The 25,906-nt window shown below is 41.6% G+C and overlaps 1 protein-coding gene across 4 annotated transcripts; it reads right to left on the reverse strand.

The window, feature by feature from the left end:
- Window positions 1-7,760: 7,760 nt before the first annotated feature.
- Window positions 7,761-25,378, reverse strand: Znf12 (zinc finger protein 12). Of its 4 annotated transcripts, none has more exons than XM_078023633.1 (6): window positions 25,112-25,378; window positions 24,100-24,164; window positions 16,056-16,182; window positions 15,699-15,794; window positions 14,880-14,960; window positions 7,761-12,181 (listed from the first exon to the last, which is right to left on the reverse strand). In XM_078023633.1, exons 2-6 carry the CDS (start codon window positions 24,112-24,114, stop codon window positions 10,347-10,349), a joined length of 2,154 nt encoding a protein of 717 aa, XP_077879759.1. In that variant the 5' UTR covers window positions 24,115-24,164; window positions 25,112-25,378; the 3' UTR covers window positions 7,761-10,346. The 4 variants fall into 4 exon arrangements, with proteins under 4 accessions (XP_077879759.1, XP_021575630.2, XP_005340092.2 ...); XM_021719955.3 differs by having other exon boundaries at window positions 14,871-14,960; XM_005340035.5 differs by lacking the exon at window positions 14,880-14,960 and having other exon boundaries at window positions 25,112-25,377.
- Between the last annotated feature and the right edge of the window lie 528 nt (window positions 25,379-25,906).

Here is a 25,906-nt window from a genome sequence, read left to right on the forward strand (position 1 = left end):
TGAAGAGAATACTCAAAGTTATTTCACATGGGTAAATCAACCACACAGAAATTATCAGAGACGAACACAGTATCATAACTGTACATCCTTAGTTGGAACATTTTTCAGGAACAAGAAGGGTCAAAGAAAACGATAATATCACTCATTAATTTCCATGGTAGTAATATTGATGCTATTTTTAACCTTTTTTGTGTATATTTTAGGATGAAGCAAAAAAGAGCCAAAATTTCCAGTTTAAGAGGTGACAAGAACTCCAATTCTTCAGGGAAAACTCCCCGTAGTGATAAATATGAGTTGGAAACTTAAAAAAAATTATTTCCACATCTGTTCATTGACAGGGCCTTTAAAAAGTGTTACCAGGGCTGGGGATGTGGCTCAAGCAGTAACGCGCTCGCCTGGCATGCATGGGGCTCAGGGTTCGATCCTCAGCACCACATAAAATAAAGATGTTGTGTCCACTGAAAACTGAAAAATAAATATTTAAAAAAGTGTTACCAGTATAGTGATCAGTAGATTCTGTGCCTAGCATTGCCACCAAGGGAACGGAAACTCTGTGGAGGAATAGCTGGTGATTTGGGGTCCTGAGGCATCCACAGTGAGCCTGGGGCCTCCTGGGTAGGAAACCAAGGAAATGCTCAGATTGAAGGGCAATGAAAGAACACAGCAGCTAGCTTGGAGGGGCTCCACTGGCCAAATTAGAAGTAATTTGATGATCAAGAAGGATGACTGTAACTGATTGAACAGTTTTAATAAACAAAAATCTGAGTCTGCAGTAATCTCCACACATAAGAGGGGCCAAAATAATCTGTGAGCTAATACAGGCAGAAGGAATGGTAGAATTTTAGAACCTGCTAGTAGCATCCCCTTGTGCATCTAGGTAAAGATCACAGAGCACATGGGTGTGAACACAGTTGCATCTTGTGACTCAGGGCTGGGTGGGTGGAGGCTGTGAGCTGATGGAAGACCTCACTCTGCTGGGAAGGGCTCAGTGAATCAGCTTTGCCACTGAGAGAATCCAAGCCTGTTGGAGTTAAGATTCTTTGGTTATTTGGAGCTATAAGACATCCTCACTTTGAAGAGGGATACCTTTTTAAAAATGTAATTCAGGTTCTGAACTGTACTCAGCGGTAGAGGATGTGCTTAGCAAGCACGAGGCCTGGGTTCAGTCTCCAGTTACCATTCCTCCAATTATGTTATTTACAAGAACACTCTATGGCTGTTTGGGGAGAAAATTATTTCAGCATTTGTTTTCTGTTCTGTAAATGTCCATGTCATGAGGAGATATTATTTCTTTTTTAAAAAATATTGTTAGTTGTAGATGGATACAATACCTTTATTTATCTTTATATGGTGCTGAGGTTGGAACCCAGTGCCTCACATGTGCTAGGCGAGCACTCTACCACTGAGCCACAACTCAGCCCTGAGATATTATTTCTTGTTTGAAAGAAAGATAGTGCAGGGAATTTCCTTTGGGGACCTAGTTATGTATAAGTATCCTTATTTATCTTTATACAAAACAGTCCTTTAAAAAAACAAACACATGACTCATTGACCTTTTTCTGAGAGTCTCACTGTGCTGCCCAGGCTGGTCTCAAACTCCCAAAATCAGCCATCCTCCTGCCTCAGTCTTTCCAGTAGCTGGGCACAGTAGTTGTGTGCACAGGCCCAGCTTCCTTTTTCCATTTTTAAAATAAGCTGTGGTTTGATTTAAGGATCTGGTCTTTTCCCAATGAATTGCTAGTTGTCCTCATGCCATTTAATGAATCCATCCTTTTTTGTTTCTGATTTGAAATACTATCTTTATCTTGTACTAAGCTGCTGAGCCCCAGGGCTGGCCTGTGTGCCCTGGAGACCAGTCACCATCCCACCATGTCGTCCAGCTTGGTTTTTCAGGGAGAGCCAGTGTGGGTTTTCGTGAGGGGTTTGTGATGAGAGGTCATTACAGAGCTGTATTTTCTTTGCTTTGACCCTGGAGTTGCATTGGTTTTCTCTTCAGTTGTGTATGTGTGTGTGTGTGTGTGTGTGTGTGTGTGTGTGTGTGTATACTGGGGATGAAACCCAGGGTTGCCTTATTTTTTACATTTGACAAGGTCTCTAAGTTGCAGAGGCTGGCCTCCAACTTAAGATGTTCCTGCCCCAGCCTGCTGAGTGGCTGGGATTGCAGGTGTATGCCACCACACCCTGCGGCCTGCAGTCTCGATGCATTTGTGTGGCTGCTTGACTGATTTCTGTTCTGTTTTACTGGGATGATTCTTAATTGTGCTCGAGAGGGCTGTGTTTTTATTGCCTCTGCTTTACAGTGGATTTGGATGTATTGAAGAGCAAGTCCCTCTGCTCTATTTTTCAAGAATTACTTGACTTTTCCTCCATGGCCCTGGAGGGACAGAGGGCAGGAATCAGGCAGGTGGCTCCTTCTTCTCTTCCCTCTTGGGTCCTGGAGCCCCATCCTTTCTCTCTGGATCATAATCTCAAACTTCCTGAGCAAATGGTGCCTCCCAACTGAGTGGCACCCTCCTCACTGAGGACCTGCTGAGAAGACCCAGGAGTCCCTGAAGCTGCTGAGCCACTTTGCTGAGTCACCTGTGTGGGAGTATGTACATGTTTCCCAAAAGAGGGTTCATCACACCCCAAAGGTCAAGCACCATTGCTCAGCTAAGATCATAGGAATTCTTCAAGTCCTGGCCCACCTCCCAGCTCCACGTCACTACTCTTGTCATTTGTCCTAGGAACCAGGTAGGGTGCTGGGATCATGGTGAGAAAAGACAGGGGCTCTCTACCACTGAGCACAATCCCAGCACCACCCCCCAGCCCCTTTTCCTCATACTTTATTAAGAGACAGGATCTCACTAAGTTGCTTAGGGCCTCACTAAGTTGCTGAGGCTGAGGTTGAACTTGTAAACCTCCTGCCTCAGCCTCCTGAGCCACTGTTGGTCACTGCATCCAGCTTCTTATCTTTTTTATTATCATTATTCTTGTGAGTGTGAGGTGGTATCTCATAGAGACTTTAATTTGCATTTCCCTGATGACCAGTGATGTTGGATACTTATATTTGTTGTCCATTTTAATATCTTCTTTGAAGAAATGTCTGTTTAGGTCCTTTGCCTTCCATACCCCCTTTTAAGTGATTTTTTTAAAAAATAACTTTATATTTTTTAATATGGTGCTTAGGATCCAACTCAATGCCTCATTCGTGCTAGGCAAGTGCTCTTCCAATGAGCTACAACCAGCTCCTTTTGCCCATATTTAAGTTGGGATTTTTTTCAGCTGTTGAGTTGTAAGGGTTCTTTATATATTTTGGATATTAATCCCTTATCAGATATGCCATTTGAAAATATCTTTTTCTAGTCTATAAGTTGCCTTTTCATTTTGTTGATTGTTCCATTGCTATGCAGAAGCTTTTTAGTCTGATACAGTCTCACATATTTTTAATGTTTACAGCATGCACTTTTGGAATATACATATATATAATTTTTTTTTACCAGTTTTGAGTTGGATTTTGTATATGGTGTGAGGTAAAGGTCCAGCTGAATTCTTTTCCATTTGGTCAGACACCCTTAGTTGATGATACTGTCCCTTTCCTATTGTGTCCTTTTGGTGCACTTCTTAAAAATTAGTTGACTACCTATGTGTGGGTTCATTTCTGGACTCTCTGTCCTGTTCATTGGTCTGTTTGGGTTTTTATGCCAGTACTATACTGCTTTAGCTATTACAGCATTGTGATATCATGTAAAATCAGGAAGTATGATACCTGTTTTTCTTTCCAAGTATTGCTTTGCTGTTAAGGTTGGTGTGTGTATGTGGTTCTATATAAATTTTTTTATATAGATTTTTTTTCTTTTGGGGAGAATACCATTGGAGTTTTGGTAGGGATTGTGTTAAATAGGTATATTGATCTGGTTATATGGAATATTAACAATAGCAATTATTCTGATCCACACAGAATATCTGATCCACACAGCCTTTTTGTGTCATCTTCAGTTTTGTTCATTGTTTTATAGTTTTTAGTGTAAAAACATTTTCCCCTCCTTGGTGAAGTTTATTCCTAAGTATTTTTTTGTTATCATAAACAAGATTGTTTTCTTGACATATTTTTAACTAGGCTGTGATTTGTATATAGAGGTACTATTGATCTTGTGTATATCAATTTTGTATCCTGCAACTTTATTGAATTCATTTGTGAATTCTAACAGGACTTTTTGGGTACACTCTTTGGGGGTTTTCTAACTAATAGGATCATGTCATTTGCAAATAGAAATGATGTTACTTCTTCCTTTCTGACTTGGATGCCTTTTATTTCCTTTTTTTTTTTTTTTGCCTTATGTCTGAGCTCTTGTCATGTTCTGGTCTGAGATCCTGCTCAGCCACTGGCCACTGTGGAGACTTTGTATGAGATATTTCCATAAATTCCAGTGTACTGTCGCCACTCCAGTGGTGGAAAGACCTCTGAGTCTCCCTTAATCCCACACACCTCCTCCTGGCTACAGTCCCTTTCAAATTTTGGTGTTATCAAGGTCCAGTGTGTCCTACGTGGCGCTCTCAGCATGTATCCAAAGTTGTGCATATTTTTCTATCACTGGTAGTATTATTTATACTTAATTTTCATCTCAAACTATGGCTTTGAGGCTTATTGATATTAAAATATCCAACTCCAGTTTATTATGTTTGTGTATTCATTAATGTGTAATAATTTGATTTTGATTCTCTTAAATGTTTGTCCCCTCAGAATTCATTTGTTGAAACCTTAATCTGCCTGTGCAAGTGTTAGGTTGGGCTTTGGGGAGGTGACTGAGTGGGATGGGGCCCTTATAAAATAGACCAGAGAGAGCTCGCTCCTCCCTGGCCCGAGGCAATCAGGGTGTGTGCACAGTGCAGGCCCAAGGCTCCTGGGAGTCCTTGGGAATCCACACGGCAAGGTGTCCCTAGTGAACAGGTAGAGCCTTTCTTTGGAAGGTGCTACAGATGGCAGCCAGCTCTCCTGAGGATGCTGCCCCCTTTCCAGCAACATTGCTTTCAAACTGTGGGACATGGTGACCCATGATTCTGGGCTGTGGAATCAACTTAGTGGACTGGTGTGCTTTTTAAAATAAATAGTTCAGAAAACATGAGGAAGCAGCATGATAATAAGACATGTTGTTCTGTGAAATCCTCTCTGTCCCTTCTTCCTGGGATACACTTTCCTTAAGGTCCCTCGGTGCCTCTCCCCTGCACCATCTCCAGTTCTTTTTTTCAGTCACCTTAATAAACCTGCTTCAAACGAAGCTCCCCGCCTCTTCAGCTGTCTGCTTCTCCTTTTCCTTTTTTGCAGAACCCTCTTATTACCCTCCACCATGCCCCGTGTTCTGTTGCTTGTCTTCTCTGTGAGAGGGCAGGGACCTTGGTTTACTCTGCTCGCTGCCATAGTGGCACCTGGAACACAGCGTGGTATGCAGTAAGCACTCATCAAAACTTGAGTGAGTGCACGTGTACACTGTCTTGGGTGGCAAAGTGAGATTCATTACTTTCTAAGGCTTAAAGTGGAAAAAAAAATTGGAAAACACTGCTCTAGAGAAACACACCTGCAATACACACGTACGGGAATGTCCATAGAGTAGACATGCTGCAGTTGTAGGACAGTGGAAGCCATCTGCCTTGGGTGGCTGTGACAGCATCAGCCTGGTTGTGTATAAACAACTGACATTTATTTTCTTACAGTCTGAGATCAGGGTGCAGCATGGTCAAGTTCAGGTGAGAGCCTCTTCTGGGTTAGAGACCACCAACTTCTTTCTGTGTCCTCACTTAGCAGTAAGAGTAACTCTGAGGTCTCTTTTATAAGGCCACTAGTCCCATTCATGACGGTGCCATCCCCATGACCCTATCATTTCCCGAAGATCTTAACTAATACTATCATTTTGGGGTTTGGATTTTAACATACGAAAGGTGGGGAGGACATAATCATTTAGCCCATTGTGTGTGGAGGTAGGGTAAGAAAAGGGGGGAAAATACTCTTAGCTTTTGCAGGTTGGTTTTCTGCTGGGGGCCCCTTCAGAGCTTGGCCTTCACTTCTAGCTTAGATCCTGAAGGTGAGTTCAAGGTGAGAACACAGGGCCTTCTTCCTTGGGTCATTTTGAGATGTGTCCCTCTCTGGCAATGTGTACCTTTCCAGTACCCATGAAAGTTGTTAAAATCCGCCTTCCTCCACATATCTCCCTTCACCCTCTTCCTCTTCATGTCTTTTCCTCTGTCTCTTGCTCATCAACAGAGTTCCTTGCCCCAAGCTGCTGCAGCCAGTATCTGTAGGCACCTAAATGCTTTAGGTGCAAACTACCTAGGAAGACGCTGACCATTTGGAGTTTAGTAAAACTAAGAGAAGCTCTGGTGACAGTTTCATAGACAGCAGCAAACAGGCGAACCCACAGCCACAGTTCCTCCCCCTCATACAACCTGAACCTGGAACACTGGCTCATCCTTTAGACTGACACTCTGAGTGGGGTGCAGGTCATGGCAGATGGGTACTTTAAACAGCCACAGCATCTTCTGACTACAAAGGTGCTGCCACAACCCTGACCCTGACCCACTTCTTTACCAAGCCTTCATCTGGTGGCTGGAAGGTTTCTATCAGTTTTGTCAATTCCACAGTTAATCCTGTTGGGGATTTCCTTGCTCTGCCATCCATTATAATGTCATCTCCCTTCAATCCCCCCCCTTTTTTAGGGGGGTGGTAAGAGGGATTGAATCAACTGAGCCACATCCCCAGCTCTATTTTGTATTTAGAAACAGAGTCTCACTGAGTTGCTTAACACCTCACTTTTCCTGAGGCTGGCTTTGAACTTGTGATCCTCCTGCCTCAGCCTTCCAAGCTGAGTGCCATTGCTCCCCACTCTCCAGCCTGTTTGGCCTTGGAATAATCTGATTCTGTGATTCTACTAATGTTACACTTAGTGGGAGATGATAACTAGAAACCAAGGTCTGGATAGGTGTTTTTCTAAAGATAAAATTACGGTATATTCCTTTAGGTATTAAACTAGTTCTTGTACTAGGATTGTTACCGATTCTGCTAATACTCTTACTATTTTAAGGATCTTGAGTGGATTCCTTTTACTTTCTAAGACCTAATTTTATTTAGTCACTTTGCACACCACTAGGTTTTGGAGAAATGCATATATTGCATTTTAGAAGAAATGACTATCCTCAATTTTTCCTAATTCTATTAAGTTGGCTGCAGAGGAAGGTAGCTTAGTAGCCGAGACAGAGACTGTCATGTCATGTACAATTCCACGCTAATATGTGGTCCAAGGGAGATGGGGAATAATAAGTACAGGGAGGAAAAGCAAAGTCTGTGTAAAGATTACAATTCAGATTTTCCTCAGCATGGGTCTCTTGGCCATTACCTGACTGGTCTTTAGTTCTCTGGATCCACACATAGCTTTTCCTGCTATGGGATCTCCAGTAATGGGTCATGGAAACAAGCCAGGAGCTCACACTAGTCATCACTTTGGCAGAAAGCATAGACTTTGAAATTCAATCAAGGAAAACCAATTTGCTTTTGATATAGTTTTTCTTTGTCATAAGAAAAAAGCAACATAATTTAAAATATGGATATCCTTGTGGCTCCATTTTATTTAACTAGAGGTGTTCTAGGAAAGCTGGTCATTATTTAGGCTGCAGTCTCGTTGCTTATTATGTAGTTCTGAGGATCCTGATTGGACAGCACAGCTGAACATAGTGAGATGGAATAAAGACAGGGAAGGGAGGCTGAATCTTGGTCTCAAATAGAATGTAGCTCTGGTATTAACATCATGTCTTTATTTTTGTCAAAATGTACATTGTGTAATAAGCTGTAATGACATTCCAGGGTGGAAACCTTTGTAGATAAAATTTCAACAAATATGCTATAAACTTTTGGTTCCTACCCTAAACTATACAATCTACCAGACTTTTAATTCCTATTACATAGCATACAATCATCTAGAAAAATATGGAGAAAAAGTGCTAAGCAACAAAACAGGAGTGATGTGTGTTTCACACATGAAAAATATGGCATTTCAGTTCAGTGGTGTAAAGGGGTAAATTAGTAAAATGAGACAGGCTACCTGGCAAGTAATCATTTGAAAGCAAAATTAGATCCTTACCTTACACCATATATTGCCAACTAATGTAGCAGTGATCCATGAATAATAAAATTAAATTACCTCAAAATTTATTTCACATATTAGAAAAATGGAGGTGCACCTGAGGTATGACAGATTCCAAAGGTTAATTCTGCAAGTCTGTGTTATGAGAGTTCAAGGAAGCATACACATTTAATTGTTTTAAGTTGATATCCAATGCCCAAACTATTTACATCAAAATTTACAGGAAATACATTTTTTAATCAACACCTCAAAATAAGTGCTTAAAGTCCACTTCTGAATTACATAACTCCTATAAAAGTGTAACTCTGTTATCAGTTACAGTGTCTTCAATTATTAGCAACAGAGCATTCTGAGTCAACTGGCTTAAAAAATGAATTTAGTCTATCACAAAACAAATAGTCCAGACATAGAATGGCCACAAGGCTGGCTGGTTCCCAGGCTCAGTGACATCATCTAGGTCCCAAGTTCTTCCAATCTTTCTGGTCAGGATTAAACTATAATCACTGTTGAAAGCCGATACCAGGCACCAGATCCAGGAAAGGCGACATTGACCAAAGACTCCATTTCACCTTGCTTGAGTCCTTGAACCTTTGAGGAAATCTTTTCCAGAAAATACCTGTCAGGTACCTCTTTATCTAGACTGATCCCAGGACCACTCTAAACCAACTGCTGGCAATGAGAAAGGTTATCATTACTGATTGAAACTAATCAGGATTTATCTCCTATCCTGTGAGGACAAATGGATACCCAGACTCTGCCTGCAAAGAGTAAGGAGGGAGGACTGGGGGAGTCACTCAACAATGTCTGCCACAATTAATGTGTTCTCAATTCCTTCAGTATTGGAAAGGAGCAGAGCACAACACTCACAAACTCTATCATAAAAAGACATCTAATTTCTATGTTACACAGTATTTGTGCTCTACACACACTTATGTAAGCATCCAAATAAAAAACAGGTGAAAAACAGGATGGGAATATTTTAAGTAACCCTCTCCCCTTTTTAATTGTATAGAATGCAGTAAGTTCTAAAGCTCTTCGTCACTCTTGGAGACTTCCAGCTTAACAATTTAAAATTATCTATGCAGAGTTTTCTATTTCATACATCTAGATCTATCTCCTTTGCTGATCTATCTCCTTTATCTATACGTGAAAATATTATAAAAAATGGCTTCTTTATGGATGACATAGTTCATTAACAATGATTAAATGTGTTTGTAAATGACAAATATTATCTCACTGAAAATACATATTAAGATATTAACATTGTGATGCTATTCAGAGTGGGCAATCTTACCCTATGTGTTATAAACTAATAAGGAAACAAGGTTTTTCAAACAAGATTCAAACTGAATAACAATTACTATAATGTATCATAGTAAAAAACAAATAAAAAGCCCCTAAATCCTATTGTTCCTCAGGAACTGTTTACATGAGTTTAATCTAGTAGAGTTGGCTAGCTCTCCCAATAATTTTACATTTTCTATTTACAAAAAGAGTATGTTTATTCACAGCAGATATGTTCTGTTTTTGTTCAAACTGTTTACAAAAAGTTTGTTATATGAGAAACACATCTTTACGTATTAACATTTTCCAAAGGAGTACGTTTTCCACATTCCTTAATCTGTTAAAATTCCCTGATATGTAAAACAGTTCAAATCCATGGTGAGACATACACATTCTAAATATTGACATTTTTATTTCTGTATAGTCTAGTATTTAGTGAGTTGCATGGTCTTGTTAACAGTTGTGGTTCTACCTCGTGAATGTTCAGGTGATGAATCTGACCTACATGCAAGGGCCTGTCCACACTCGCCTGCACGAACTGTGATATACAATGGTGCCTTGGTATCCAAGGCTGGATGAAGGGAGGGCTGGTTATTGATTCCATGACCCCTCAGATACCCAAATGTGCAGATGCTCAAGTCCTTATGTAAAACGGTATAGTATTTGCATATAACTAACATAATCCTTCCCATATACTTGAAATCATTTCCAGAATACTTACAATACATAACATACGTGTTATGTAAATAGTTGTTACACTGTATAGTTTGGGGAATAATGACAAGAGAAAAAGTCAGTGTTCAGAACAAATGCAATTTCTTCACCAAATATTTTCAGTTGGTCAAATACGTAGATATGGAACCCATGGATACAGAGGGCCTAGTGTACAATAGTGTTTGACTTCATGTAGAGTTTTTGTCTATTATATTAAAAGGTTTCTGAGGTACAACTTCAGAGAAGCCTTCCCACATCAACTACGTTCACATTCCCTCTCCTATGAATTCTTTGATGGCTATTGAATGCTGATTTGTGGTAGAATTTTTTCCCACATTCAGTACATTCATAGGGCTTCTCTCCTGAATGGGTTCTGTAATGCACAGTGAGGTATGACATCCGAGAGAAGGCTTTCCCACATTCGTTACATTCAAATGGTTTCTCTCCAGAATGGATTCGATGATGTATGGTGAGATATGACATTTGAGAGAAGCATTTCCCACATTCAAAACATTCATAAGCTTTCTCTCCTGTGTGTGTTCTCTGATGTCTATTAAGGGCTGAATTCTGACAGAAGGTTTTCCCACATTCACTACATTCGTAAGGTTTTTCTCCTGAATGAATTCTGTGATGTATAGTGAGGTATGACATCTGAGAGAAGAACTTTCCACATATGTAACATTCATAGGGCTTCTCTCCTCTGTGTATTCTCCGATGTCTACAAAGGGCTGAATTCTGGTAGAAGGTTTTTCCACATTCACTACATTCATAGGGTTTCACTCCTGAATGAGTTCTATGATGTATAGTCAGGTACGACAGCTGGGAGAACAGTTTTCCACACTCATTACATTCATAAGGTTTCTCTCCTGTGTGTACTCTCTGATGTCTCATGAGGGCTGAATTCAGATAGAAGGTTTTCCCACATTCAGTACATTCATAGGGCTTCTCTCCTGAATGAGTTCTGTAATGTACAGTTAGATAGGATAACCGAGAGAAGAATTTCCCACACTCATTGCATTCGTAAGGTTTCTCTCCTGTGTGTGTCCTCAGGTGCGTTGTGAGAGTAGACTTGCGGCAGAAGCATTTCCCACATTCACTGCACTTGTAGAGTTTCACACCTGTGTGAATTTTCTGGTGATCATTAAGTGCTGATTTCTGGGAGAAGGTCTTTCCACAGTCATGGCAAACATAGGGCCTCTCTCCTGAATGTGTTCTCTGGTGTTGTGTGAGGTGTGTCTTCTGGCAAAAGGATTTTCCACAATAACTACATTCATAGGGCTTCTCTCCTGAGTGAGTTCTCTGGTGTTGAATGAGGTGTAACTTCTGGTAGAAGTTTTTCCCACATTCATTACATTCATAAGGCTTCTCCCCTGTGTGGGTTCTCTGGTGTACAGTAAGAGTTCCTTTCTGGCAGAAAGACTTCCCACACTGGTTACATTTATAAGGTTTCTCCCCTGTGTGAGTCCTCTGGTGTATAATGAATTTGGATTTTTTACAGAAAGATTTTCCACACTCTCGGCATTCATAAGGTTTCATTTCCATGTGAGATCTCTGATGAACACTGAGATCTGACATCTGGAGAAAGGCTATTTCAGATTCATTCCAATTATACGGTTTCTCCTCCATGTGATTAACAAAAACTGTGTCCTTTTGGAAGGCTTTCTGGCATTCTATGTATTCAAAGGGTTTCTCCAAAATATGAATTTTCTGATAAATATTTTGTTCACTTAAAGCATAAGCTTCTCCATTTTGATTAAATTCATAAGATTCATCTCCTGGATGAGGTTTCTCAAGTTTAATGTGGAGAAGTGATTTCCCACATCCACTACATTCACTGGGTTTCATCCTTGCATAACTTCCATCACTACTGATATACTCCGAAACAGATGTTAAACTCTTTTCACATAAGTCACATTTAGAGGCCACTTTTCTTGAAGGAACAGGGTTTATTTCTACATTAAAAGCTTTACCAGAAACATTACCTCTCTCTTCACCAAGGGTTTTGTTGATGAAGAACATATCTTCATCTTCCTGGAGCTTCTCCATTGGGTCTTCCACTTGCCAGACCTCATCTAAAAAGAGGCAAAATGAACCAACTTTTGTACATCTTCCTACAAGAGATATGGAATGAGACTGGCACACAGCACCTTACTGTGGGTAGGTGCTACCTTAATAGACAGATGGATAAAATTCCAAATGCTTTTTTCCCTCATTCTTTTGTTTGGAATAACAGACAAACACACTAGAAAGTGGTAGAGAAACAAGTAAACTTGACAAAAACATGGCACCTTTGATCTTTGCTACTTTGTATTTTGTTCAAGGGTACACAAGGTAAAATGCAGACACAGCAATGACTGGTAGAAAAAGGATGTTGGATGAATGGCTGACAAACATGAAAGGACTGGGAACAAACAGGATGAATGACAAGGAGCTCTGCTGAACAAGGAGGGTCACATGCCATATCCAGGCAGGGATTCAGTTTGGAGGTGGATGAGCACTTTACTCCATGTCACTTCCTATCAGCTGGGAGAGGTGGATTGCAGTCTAAGGCATTATTCTAAGATGTCTGTGGCAACACTCTCCCTGCTCTACATCCTTACATACTACTTTGCCTTTTCATCTCCATCCCCCACAGTGGTGCTGAATAAATTCACATCTAAACTTTCTCATGTCTAGAACCTTTAACCAGCATTTTCCCTAACTCAGCTTTACCTGGAAGGAGAGTTCTAGAACATCCATGGTCCACAGGAAGTATAAAATGGTCCACAGGGCACCACCCTTCTGAAAGTTTAGATTCTAAATATTCTAACAACACTGATTTAATACTAAATTTATTCTGGCCATGAAATTCCTTTTCTTCCTATTTGGACAATCTCACATGAACTCTGACGAGGCAGCCTAGGTGAGCTAGTTAATAGTGGAGATGATGGCCTCTACCTCATAGGGTTGTTATGGGATTACTGAAGTTAATGATGCGCTCAGAACAGGCCCAAAATACATGCTCAATGATTTGAGCAATTATTTTTCTTATTTTCAATCTCCTGATAATTTCCTTAAACCAGTCCTGCTCCTGACATTTTGCTCTCACCTAATTGAGTGTGAATGCTTCCCCATCCCTCAGTTTAATATAGTGTATAAACCTTAAGCATTAGATCCCTCAGCCTGTTTTTATAATAATGGGTTTTAAACTTTTTTTTTTTAACTTATCTTACAAATTCTGGGATGAACCTAACTAATGTACCTGCTGTCATCCATATCAATTTTATTCTCCCAAACCAAGAGCTTCTCTGAATCCACTGCTCATCAACAGATAAAATGGTTTTTTAAAAAATCTGATAATACTTTTTACCATCTGGATTCACAATGGCTAGGATGAGCTGTTACTAAAAATACTCTGTCCCAGGAAAGCCAAGCTCATTTGTTGGATGAAGAGGGTGATAAAATACACCTAAGCGGGGATTTGCTTTAGAGGAGGTAATCAGCACTTTACAGTTTGTCATGACATGTTGGTTGTCAGAGACTGATCATGATCTCAGAGCCTTGACTTATGTTAAGACTATTATAGTGCCCAACACACCCCCAGTGCATTTGTAGCCACAGGTCTCTGATCTTATTGCTTTCCTCTTTACCTGGCTTCATCCACTCAAAGCCTATCTGTAAAGGCTTTTCTATCCTTGAACAGAATCAAAGATATTCTTAATTGGAATCACAGAGGTATTTTTCTAGTATGTAAGAAAATATGGGGATGTGACTCAGGCAGGCATATTTAGAAATAACTGCCTATAAATTATTTTTGAATGGATGGACAAGAAAGTTCTTTGATCTGAATGGCTCCTCAGAAAAATCAAGAAACAAATGTCTACTCTATGTTACATACTATATTGAGGGAGAACATGACATTTTCTTTATAGGATTATAATTCAGGAGAACAAAAAAGCTCAAGCAAAATATATATCCTGTTGGATTACAGACTACTTTTCTTTTTCTTTTTTTGGTTGAACTGAAGTTGAAAGAAGGAAGAAACTGGAATGATAAGAGGCAGGAAGGAAACAAACTTCAAACAGGTAGAAAATTCAAGCCCAGACACTAAAAATATGTCACTTGGGGAAGGAGAGCCACCCTAGTGAAGTGTGAAGCTGCAGGAATGAAAATCTCATGAAGAGAAGATGTCAGGAGCATGGGCAGAATGAGTTTAGTGAATGGGAAATTACTTCCTCTAGGCAATACAGGGCAATACTGTGGTGATCCCTGAAAGACAAAGAAGTCATAATGGATAGAGCAGGTTTGTCTTGTAAGCCTAGTGATAACATAACTGGAGACGTCAGATGAAGATGTCTTGAAATCCAATTATGATTCACAGTAATATAGCAATGAGAGAGTACAGTTTTGTTTACATAAGGCAAAGGAAACTGACAAAATTCAAAAGATAAATTAATACATCTCACAAGGGATAAAACCCAGTCACTCATCCTGGCCAGATCAGTAATAGCTGGTGACAAATGGGCATTTTTATTGAGTCCTCAGGGGCACTATAAGGAAAGAGAAGAATAGTGTAATTTAGTAAATAAGGGAAGGGGGAAAGGTTCTTAGTAATTATAATTTTAAAAAGATCATGATCATTTTTCAGATATGTAGAATGAGAGAAGCTCTGCACTGCTATGAACAGAAAACACTTGGTCTGTACAACAGTGTTCTACAGAACAGTAGCAAAGATTTCAACCTTAGTGTGAGCAGTATAAAAACATACAAACAAACAAAAACCTGACAGACTTGAGACCGGAGAAACCCTTTTGAGGATCTCGTGAAACAGGGAAATCACAGCAGGTGGAAACAGATCCTTCAGAGACATTTCTGGAGAAGGTGGAAGGACAAATAAATCAAATATAATTTATGTATGTAAAACCTATTAAGCAGCCCATACAACAGCAATGTTACTAAAGGCATTAGGAACAACAGTAAATTAGAGTCAAGATAAAAATGAGCACTTAGGAAAAGAAGGAGTCACTAGGGAGTTACTACTATTACCAAACTCCAGGAGGGCTAAATTTCAGGAATGATCAGCACCATCCAATAAAGCATAATGTATATACCAATGAAGGTGGATGAAATCTATTGCTTTAGGCACAGGTAGGGATTTTGGCATCTGACCTCAAGGAAAGAGGAGTAAAAAGTGAAACTGAGGATAATAGTAAGTCTGAGGCATTTCACAGCAAAGAAAATAAAAACACTTAAAACAGGAAGGTAATTAGAACATAAGAGTCACATGTTATTTTTGGTAACAGCCTTAAGAATATCTAAAAACAAAAGGAACCTATGATAATGGATTACTGAAATGCTAGAAGATTGAGCAAAGACCCAAGGTTTAAGAGGAAGAAGGAAGGGGCTGACTTTCGATTCTGGGCAGTGGTTAAGTAGGGCAAAGCTCTGCAGACATACATTTTCATTAGAAAGGAAGGAGTCTTGGGGAATGAGAGTCAGGTACCTACAGTGTAAAAGTAACTAGTATTTCTAAGGGTTTGGGACCATTAGAAAAGTCCCTGGGAGAGAAACTACCCATTACCAATCTCCTCTCTGCCTCCACTAACACACCTGGATAGCTTTGAGGTGGAAATTCTCCTTCTACTATCCATGGCTCTTCTCCTTGCTCCAACTTGATGATAACATCCGGTTTGATAATGTGATACCCTGTTAATGAGAAATGAAAGAGAACTTGAACCTGGCTGCTTGGCTGCAGGGTCTCTGTCAGGCGGGGCAAGTGCTGCTGTGCCAGCTGCACAACAAAGTGCCCTGGTGCTTTATTAAAATCAGAGCCTTTCACTGGGAAGGTCAAGACCACAATGCCCTACCTGGTGCCAAAAACACTACTCACATTTGTCCCATCCAATTCAAAGTTAAATCAGAGAAATCCCATGTATTTTAGCAACTGAGAAAGCAAGTTTTTCTCACCCACAGAAACGAGGTTGCTGTAGTTCTCCAGCATCACATCCCTGTACGTCACCTTCTCATCAGGGTCCAGCTGCTGCCATTCCTCCTGGGTGAAGTCCACAGCCACATCCTTGAATGACACTGGCCCCTGCAGTGGTACCACAATTGGAATTGGGTGACATGGAAAGGTACACAGAGACAAGATCTTTTCAAGCTCACTGGTAAAGTTAACCATGAACATTGTATACCTTGGCCTGAGGCTATAGCTCAATTGGTACCGGTCTTGCCTTGATTGCACAAGGCCCTGGGTTCAATCCCCAGCACCACAAAACAGAACAAAACAAAACACAACACAACACTTTATACCTTATTTTACATTACAGGCTGTGGAAGAAAAACACATATATCATAAATATAGTGTCAGGGGGCTTATTCATATACATTAAGAAAATGAAAATGCTGGACTTGCACTGGGAGCCAGGCATAATCCTGGCTGTTGGGGAAACTAAAACTATCAGGCACAACTCTTGTCCTCAGGGACACAGGTCTGAAAAAATCCCAGGACGCACCATGCTACTCAACTGAATACTCTTCATTTTGCCTCCAGAACAAAACAACGTTAGTTCCCCCTTAACCTTTCTGGCCATTTTCAATCTCTTCTGCTGGTTCCTCTCTCCTTCAAGTAATCATAAAATTGGAAGGCCCCAGGGCTCAGTCTTTGGTCTTTTACTCTTTTTATCTGTGCTTGCTGCTTTGATGGTGAGTCTGACTAGCTTTTTGGCTAATTTAACTGCCATCTATACAATGACACTTCTCAAACTTACATGACCAGTTCAGGCCTCTATCCTAAACTCCAGACAGATACATATGTCCCACACCTGAAATACATACTCACCACACCTGAAATTCAATTGCTATTCCTGTTCAAGCCTGTACCTTCTCTAACCTTCTGAACCACTCTGCAGTATTTGTCACAATCACCAAAGCAATAAGCAAGCCGGTATTTGCCACAATCACCAAATACTCTGGCTTATGTTCTAGTTTTCTCTTTCACTATAGGAAAGTCCACAGCCTGCTACAGAAGTATCAGATAGCATGACTTGGTTTCTCTAATTCCCAGCTAGGAACCGAGAATTTCCTTTCTTTCTATTTACACATTCTAGGAGGCAAGAAGCACATTTCTGAGAATGGACAAATAGCCTACCAAGAAATTTAAATGTGCATCCTTTAAAAAAAACTGTCCCACTCACAAAAACACACCAGCACTAAAAATGCTTCCTTTAGAATCATCACCTCTACGATAAGATAATATAATATGGTCCCGATCACATACTGAAACATCAGCAGGAAACAGGAACTCCACAGAATATACTTGATGCAGCTTTGTGGACATGATGTGGACCTAGCAATGATGTCTACTGCCTGTCTTACCACTTTTATGTGACTATTAAGTTTTATACACTTGCCAAGAAAGGATTATGAAACAGGTAAAAACAGTAGTTCCAGTTGATTTCATCTAAATGAAAAAAGAAAGACTCCATCATGTTCAGGGGCCATGTGGGACACTGATAAATTTCTGATGTTTCTGAATGTTTTGGCTTCTCCATGTGAAAGGATCCACAAGGACAGGAAGGGTCCTGCCTGCAGGAGATACTGTGTTGTCTTTCAGTTCTATTTGCTAGGGTGTCCAGAGATCAGGCTCAGGGGCCTGGAAAGGCTAAAGGTGGTCAGGGCAGAGAAAGCCCAACTGCAGATGGGACACATGGAGACAGAAATGGGCCTGCCCCAGCCAGAATGACCTACGACATGCCTGCCCAGCAGGTGATAGAGAGTAAAGCATGGCTTCCAGAAGCTCTGCCCATACTCTATGCAGGCATCACAAGACTTGACTTGGGGCTACCATGGTGAGGACCCACAAGGCCCAGAGTTTGTACACTGCATCGCTTTGCCTCACTAAGTGGACCTAGCAATGATAACTTACTTATTTTTTAGAAAAATAAGACTGGTTTCATTTACTCTGGCGATGGGTCCATGTTTAATTATCCACCTGATATTTACCAATACAGTCATGTGGATTGGATAACAATAGGCATATCACCAGCACAATGCCTTCAAATCACTCTTAAGGAGAAGAGGGGGAAATGTGGAGAAGTCATCAATTCAGGAAAATTCAGGTAAGGAAAGAGTCTTATAAATACACAATACACGTAATAAGACCATACATACCTATGACTATAACAAAGTGAACTCATAGAATCTCTTTTCTAAGCCAGAACAGTTCTTGTGGTAAAAATGTCCTAGGGACATGCACTTTATCAAAAACACACTTAAAATAAACATACTAAACTGGATGTGGTGGTAATGCCTGTAACGCTAGCAACTAGGGAGACTGCAGCAAGAGGATCTCAAGTCCGAGGCCAGCCTTAGCAACTTAGTAAGACTCCATCTCAAAATAAAAACTAAAAAGGACTGGGATATAGCTCAGTGGTAAAGCACCACTAGGGTCAATCCCCAGTAAATAAACAAACACACCATTCCATTTACACGTCTCCTCTATAGATCTTATTTGAGTCTTTCCCACTAAGGGAGTCTTAAAGTGAGTTTAAGAAGGAATATTTCATTATTTTCAGAAGCCCAATATTTAGGAGAGTACTTACATTTATGAATGAATAAATGAGTGATTATTTAATTAATAAGGAATACTGAGGGAAGGAAGGCTATTCTGGGGTCAAAAAAGTCAAATGGGCCAGTCACCTTCACCTAAGTCCTTGTATATTAAAAGTCATCACCAAATGCAAGAGACTGAGGGAACAGGGCATGAAGAAACAGTCAAATGTTAATGCACCTTATTTTAACTCTCAATTTGCTTTTTTAAAAAATTGCTTATAACTTTGCCTTATGAGGGAAATAAACAGTATATGATGAAAAAATTACAGTTTGTTGTTTTTAATGCCCACAACATGCTGCTGGAAAACAGCATTCTCATGAATGTTCCAAACTGAGTTTTCTATTTAATGATGGCTTTCAATCATTTGCCTGAGTTCACTGTTATCCACAAAAGAAAAAATTTCACTGTTCCTACTCTGGCATAAAACAAGAAGTTTTATAATGAATAACTTTGATAAAATGGGTTTCAATAAACCTAGATAAACTATTGTTAGAAACGATCAGAACTGTAACATTTAAGGGCTTTAGGTCAGTTTTACAGGACAAGGGTACAATGTAATGTCTGCTTAGGCAGGTAGGCATGCCTGTTGTCCAGCCACTTGGGAGGCTGAGCAGGAGGCTCCCCTGAGTCCAGGAACTCTTCATCAGCCTAGGAAAGACCATCTCAAAGAAAAAATGCTTACTAGATATATTATTCCAGAGATAGTTTTGTAATAATAAAACTCAGGACCGGATTATGTTTCACCAAAGCCAAAGCACTGGGCCTAAGGGTGAGGATAATTTTGTGAACTTCTCAATGAACAACTTCCTCAGAGTTGGGTTTCGGTGCAGGCAGTGCTGTCCTCCACTGCTGCAGGGAAGGAACCTTCTCCTTACCTCTCTGAGACTCCTTCTGGGAGTGGCTGGGGAGAATAGGAGTTCAAGGTGAAGCACTGGAACTCCACTAAGTAAACAATGAGAGAAAATGCATATTCCTCAAGACTGTAAAATGAAACAGACCAAGAGAACTTCAACAAATGGCCTGTTAGCTTGGTTGCCTCTAAAGATCAATGATCTCGTGTGTATCACTGAGAACCAGATGGGGAAAGAACAGCTTAACCTTCCCAAGGCCAAAGGACTGCAAACTGGGGTCTGCCCAACCAACAAGCATGCTCTTGTACATCATGCCAAATATTCTCAGTTTTACAGATTCAAGAGTGAGTCGGTCAGTATGCCATCTACACCCCATCCAAGGAACATATCACATGCAGCACTGAAAGGGAGGGAAGGTCAAGATTCCCAGAAATGAGAACCACAGAACAAACCCCTCCCAATCCCACCACTGATGTCACCTGTTTAAGATCCTGCACTGGAACACTGAAGGAGAGGATTCTCTGGATCTGGAAAGCCCATCCATGCAAGCTTTCTCATTCTGAGAAATGTTAAAAAAGATAAAATACTCCATTTCTCAAAATGAAAATATTTAAGAATATATGGTAATGCTGGAAAATGAAATATAAAGACGATCAACTTGGAAGAAAATGTTTACCAACATGACCAAACTGGAAAAATTTAAAAATGCCCAAGAGTACTCAGTAAACAAGAAAAAAGCAAAATAAAGTAATCTTGTAATAGAAAGATCTGCATGGATGTTATGAGTAGGCATTTTACATAAATGGGCAAGTCTGAAAAGGCTCCTGTACAGTTCCATGTTTTGACATTCAAGAAGGGACAACAACATAGAAACAGTAAAAAGATTAGTGGTTAACAGGAGTTGACAGTAGGACTAAGCGAGAGATAATATGGGGCATAGGATTTTAGGACACTGTAACTGCTCTGCATGAACCTGACAGTGGACAGTGGATACCACAATATACATTTTGTCAAAATCTGAACTAGAGGGGCTGGGGATGTGGCTCAAGCAGTAGCGCGCTCGCCTGGCATGCGTGCAACCCGGGTTTGATCCTCAGCACTACATACCAATAAAGATGTTGTGTCCGCCGAGAACTAAAAAATAAATATTAAAAATTCTCTCTCTCTCTCTCCTCTCTCACTAAAAAAAAAAAAAAAAAAATCTGAACTAGAAGCCTCTGGGATAATTGGGACTACAGACCTGCACCACAGCACTGCACCTGGCTCATTTTACAAAATAATAAAGTATTGATACTAAATCATCAGCTATAACAAATGTATAACCCCACTCATGATTCAGAAAAACATCAGCAGACTGACATACCTGGGTCTGGGGTCATGGAAACACCGTCACATTCCCCATCTGGCACCTTAGTTAGAAATCCGAGCCCCCTTGTGAGGTGCCCCCAGAACCCCCTCATGGCATCCTTTACACATCTCAGCCTATTTGTTACATCCTTTTATCAGATGACTCACTTTCCCAATTAATAGGTTTCAAATTCTATGAAGGATGAAACCCAAACCTGGTACAGCACTGTTAGGTCTTTCGTCAGTCTCAGTATTTACCTTCATTCTTGGCTCTGGAAGTGAAACTTGTTACTGGTCCTCCAGAAGCCTTGCTCAGGGCACCCATGCAGTCTCCTAAACCCCTTGACTGACCTCTATGACTCCTCAAAGCCCGGTCACACTACCACCATGGAAATTCCTCCTCATCCCCTGAGACTTTCCCCTCAGTGAATAACAGAAATGGCACCTTGACAACACAATAAACATGACTTCTGCTTTGCCATCACTTGTTTCCCAGGCATTGAACACAGACCCCTTTTACTGCTACCAGTTACTCTATGGATTGTTCCTCAAAGGAGCATCTGGGGTCCTCAAGGCTAAGAAGTGCCCCTTATACCCCCATCCCCAAAGCTGAAGTCAAGAGACAAAATACTAGATGAGGAAAAGGGCCAGAAAAGCAGGCCCAGGTAAGCAGGAAGCTGCCTTTGGAAATCCTTCGGGAAACAGAGGAGAGAAAGTGTCTGTGGGGGCAGGACTGGTCTCCACAGCATCCAGCTAAGAAGCATCAGGCAATGACAGGAACACCCAAAGACCATACTACACCCACACTGTAAGAAATGAAATGACTTTTCCAGCAAAGGAAGGAAGATACCAGGAAGTCAGATGGCTGACCCTGTGTGCTCCCTCAGTCTGGGACTGCTCTCCCCCTAAACCTGATGCCTCACCCTCTTAGCTCATGAGCTAATTCCTAGAAGACAGAAGCACACAGGAATGTCACATCCTACCCCCACCACTGAACAACACCCAGAACACCCAGAACACCTACAGCGCAAGCCTGCAACGTGTCCCCTCTCACTGACTCAAGGACCCCCCACCATCCAGCCGTGTACCCCTCTCCTACATGCATCAAAGATTCTCCTTTTTTAGTGGATCATACACTTTTTTATTCTTCCCATCAAAACAAAACAAAACAAAAATCCTATTTTGACCTCAACTCCTACTCTAGTTACTGGCCAATTTCTCTTTTCCCCCAAAAATTTTGGGTCCAAATTCCCCACTTAAAAAAAAACAACACACACACACACAAAAACAAACTCAGGAATATACCAAATCAAATTCTACCACTCTCTTAAATCAAATCAGATCCAGCTAAACAAATTCTCAAGGAGTCAGAGGATCTCCCCAGAATTGAATCCTATGGCCAGTTCAGTCTTTAGGTTTAACTAACTATGAGTAGAATTTGACATAGTTGCTTTTCCACCCACAAACCTTTCATTTCCCTGGTTTCTGAAACTTCATGCTCCCAGTTCTCAATCTTGCCCCACCCAGTCCCTCCTTCGGTAGCAGACTTTGCATATGGGAGAGTCCTGGGCTCACCCCCTTGTCCACCTCCCAACACAGCTTTCTATGCTGACTCCCAGTCCAGTCTGTCTCCTGACTTCCAGTCCAGTCTGTCTCCTAAAGTCCCAACACGTCCTGCACTCTTGCTATTGCCACTTTACCTCATGCTAACAGAATCAATTAAAAATGGCTAAAACCTAATTTTCTCAAACCTGATTTCCCCACCATCTCCCCATTTCCAGTTTAACAGAAACCTTGTTTTCCTAGTCACTCAGGGAGCCTCTGAAGACCTTTCCACATGCACACAGCCTGATCAAATTAAAGTTTCAGGAGAAATACTCAAGGCAGAAAGTGCATTTGAGCCAGTGAAGGAAAGATGCAGAAGCAGAGAAAGGGAGTTTCTCCAAGAGTCCCAAAACACCCTCCTGCAAAATGTGATAAGGGTGGCAGGGAGAGAGTAAGGAGAAAGGATAAAAATCACTTAGAATATGAAATTAACATGCTGGAACAACTGCACAAGGCAACAGAGATGGAGAAATTTAAGGGATCCCATTTTTTCTGGACAGGGTCACAGGATGAACAATGCCTCAATGAAGAAGTAGGGGCAAGAATAGGAGACATATAGGTGGGGGGGCCAAAAATGATGATTTGGGGATCCACTGCATCTATAAACTTGAGGTACTCTCTGGACACACCCCAGGGAGACTCTCTGAAGGCAGCTGGACAGAGGCATCTGATCCCCTTGGGGAACAAACATGGACTCATGGTTAAAGCACTGGACGGTGAGATTAGACAGGAGTAAGGAGAGTCATAAGCTATAAGCAAAAGGAAAATATGTGAAGAAGGGAGGAGAACTCCTCAGATTCAAAAACAAAATAAATGGAATAAAAAATGACAGGGGAGACTGCAGAGTGTCTAAGACAATGATGGGCAATTAGCCCTGGATGTGCATGTTAGAAATACTCAGTGTACATTAGGTCACGGGCAACCTTCACCAGAACAGGATGAGGGAAGTGTCAGGCACAGAATGGAGACCGTGGGAGGCAGGATAAAATGGGAATGGAAAATGAGGACACCTTTGCCAGGGATTTCTACTGCATTGTCTGCTGTGCAACCCAGTCCAACCTGCAGAAAGAACTGCTTAGACTCACTTAAGGGTGAAGCCATTCCTCCAGCTGATCCAGGCTTTATCCCTGCATGGAGCAAAATGTCCGTATGGCAAAGTTTTAGTCACCAGAAAGATGTGTGTGCCGAGTTCTTCCTGGGCACTATGCTGTCTGCTCACATGACAGAAAAGTAAGGTATCAGTGGCAGCAGCTTACAGGTTGTTATTTGGGAAGGTTATTCACAATTATCAAAGAAATCTTTTAAATCCACGAGAAAGGAAACATCTCACTTATGGTCAATGTAAGCCAAGGAATGTACGATATTTATAAATTTTTTTTTGCCAAAAATAGGAGACATACATGTACTTTGACTTTAAGAACTCTTTAGGGATCATGCTATCTGCACATATGAATATAGCAAAACTGCTGAGTGCTGATTGCTACCATTTTGATTATATCTTGACTCTATTTTCATGTTTTGAAGTTGCAACTCTTATTTGCCTCAGAAGGAGTAAACAAAAGGACAGAATAAACACATGAACAGAAAAACTCACCAAGGATTTACTCATGTTCTGCTGCTCTTGAAAAAATATGGAGAATTGTGAAAGCAGAGGCGGATCTGGGAAAGAAAAATGCAAGCAGCGTCATTATAAGTTATCTGACCTGTCACAGCAGGAATCTCCTGCATAAAAACCTACCCAGAAAGTTCTGAGGACACTCTATGGAAGACTGTCTCATTAGGCCTTTTCAGAAGGGATTGGAAAATACTCAGAATGGTGCCTACCTATATGTTCGCAACCCACACATATGAATAAGTGTGAATTAACATCAAATTTAATTGAAATAATGTGTTATCCTTAAATGTAAGCTTAAAAAAAAGAAATTCTGCTATAGAAAACTCATTTACTTTCTTACTTTTCAAATTACTTAAGATCAGAAAATTCATGAAATTCTCTGACTAAAGAAATACAGTCACCATGTTTGGGACTTTAATCATAACAAATGTGAGTGGCCTGCTCAAAAAAATATCCTATTAAGAAATGTACTGTAACTTAATACAGTGGAAGGAGCTAGGCCTAGAAGTGCCTAAAAACACCGGGGTAACCTTTGTCAAATCATCCACTATGTCCTCCTCTATCAAACGAGGCAGTAAAAGGCTTTTCTGGATTCACACTGCATGACTCTACAAAGGCAGAACTAAGAAGCAAACTGTAAGGAACAGCGTTGCTGATGGACCTTTAGAGACACCTGGAGCACTACAAGGAGGAGGAGGAAAGGGAGTCGGGGTGGAGAAAGGAGTACAGGCAGAAATCCCAGATGAGGCCGGTGTCCACTCCTCCTCAGGTACACTGTCCTCAAAGACCCACCCACCGAGCGCCTTGTCCCTCCTAGAGCTGCACAGCATCGACCCCGGGAGCGGGCGGTACCCGTGGGTCTCTAAAGCTCCGGGATCCCCGCCCTCGCCCTCGCCAGGCCTTTCGGCTCCTAAGGAGTCGGGGCTGGACCTAACGCACAACCTCGGGCCGCGCCTCCCTCCGGGACCCAGATCCGCCCCGCAGGACTCACCGTGCCGCGGAGCGCCGGCCCGGGTCGCGCAGCCCCTCTGCAGCCACTGCTGCTGCTTGACCCTCGGGCCCTCCACCGCGAGCTCGGTCCTCGAGGTAGCGGCCGAGCCAGGGGGGACTCCGGGACACACAGCCTGCGCCCTTCGGCGATCACCCCGCAGACTCCGCGGTCCTAGTCACCAGAGGCCCTAGACAGAAAACCAGGGCGGTCACCTGGACGGACAGGAAGCCAGGGCGATGCCGCGGCGAGGCGCATGCGTGAACACGCACGCAGGGAGAACCGCACATGCGCAAGACGCCGCCGGAAGCCCGCGGATCCCTGCTAGGACTCTATTTCCCAAAAGTCTGCGCGCCGCCGGACTTAGGGAACGATGCAAAGGTCTCTGCCTCGTCCTGCAGTTAAGAGGTGCTGTGCTATGAGCCCTGGCCGCCGCGAACCCCGCGCTCGGTTTCGCATTTGTCTCCGGTCCCTTTCGGCTTCTAGCAGCCGGTTGTGTAGTTGGTCCCGGGAGCCCAGGTTCCCTCTTCCTCAGAGCCTTCGGTTGGGGCCAATGTTCTGACAAACCGAAGAAGGTGTGTCCTGCAGAAGTTTTCTCAAAGGCTAGGCTACAGCAGATGTCCAGCGATGCTGTCCAAGGAAGGGAAAGAAGACAGAAACCGTAGCTTTTCCAGATCGCACAATTAATGTGCCCAAACTGCAAAAAGACAGCGCACACCAACTGAAAGGAACCACCTGTGACTGTGCCTGTCCGAGAAGATCACGTTTAGAGTTAGGTACAAATGTCCATCCTCGAAA

Source organism: Ictidomys tridecemlineatus, chromosome 10 (assembly GCF_052094955.1).
Source record: "Ictidomys tridecemlineatus isolate mIctTri1 chromosome 10, mIctTri1.hap1, whole genome shotgun sequence".
Taxonomy (NCBI): domain Eukaryota; kingdom Metazoa; phylum Chordata; class Mammalia; order Rodentia; family Sciuridae; genus Ictidomys; species Ictidomys tridecemlineatus.

Coding starts and splice junctions, on each gene's coding strand:
- Znf12 (XM_021719955.3), bottom strand. Junction 15,795..16,055: donor CAGCAACCTCGTTTCTGTGG/GTGAGAAAAACT, acceptor TCTCATTAACAG/GGTATCACATTATCAAACCG. Junction 14,961..15,698: donor TCCACCTCAAAGCTATCCAG/GTGTGTTAGTGG, acceptor CACCTTCTCCAG/AAATGTCTCTGAAGGATCTG.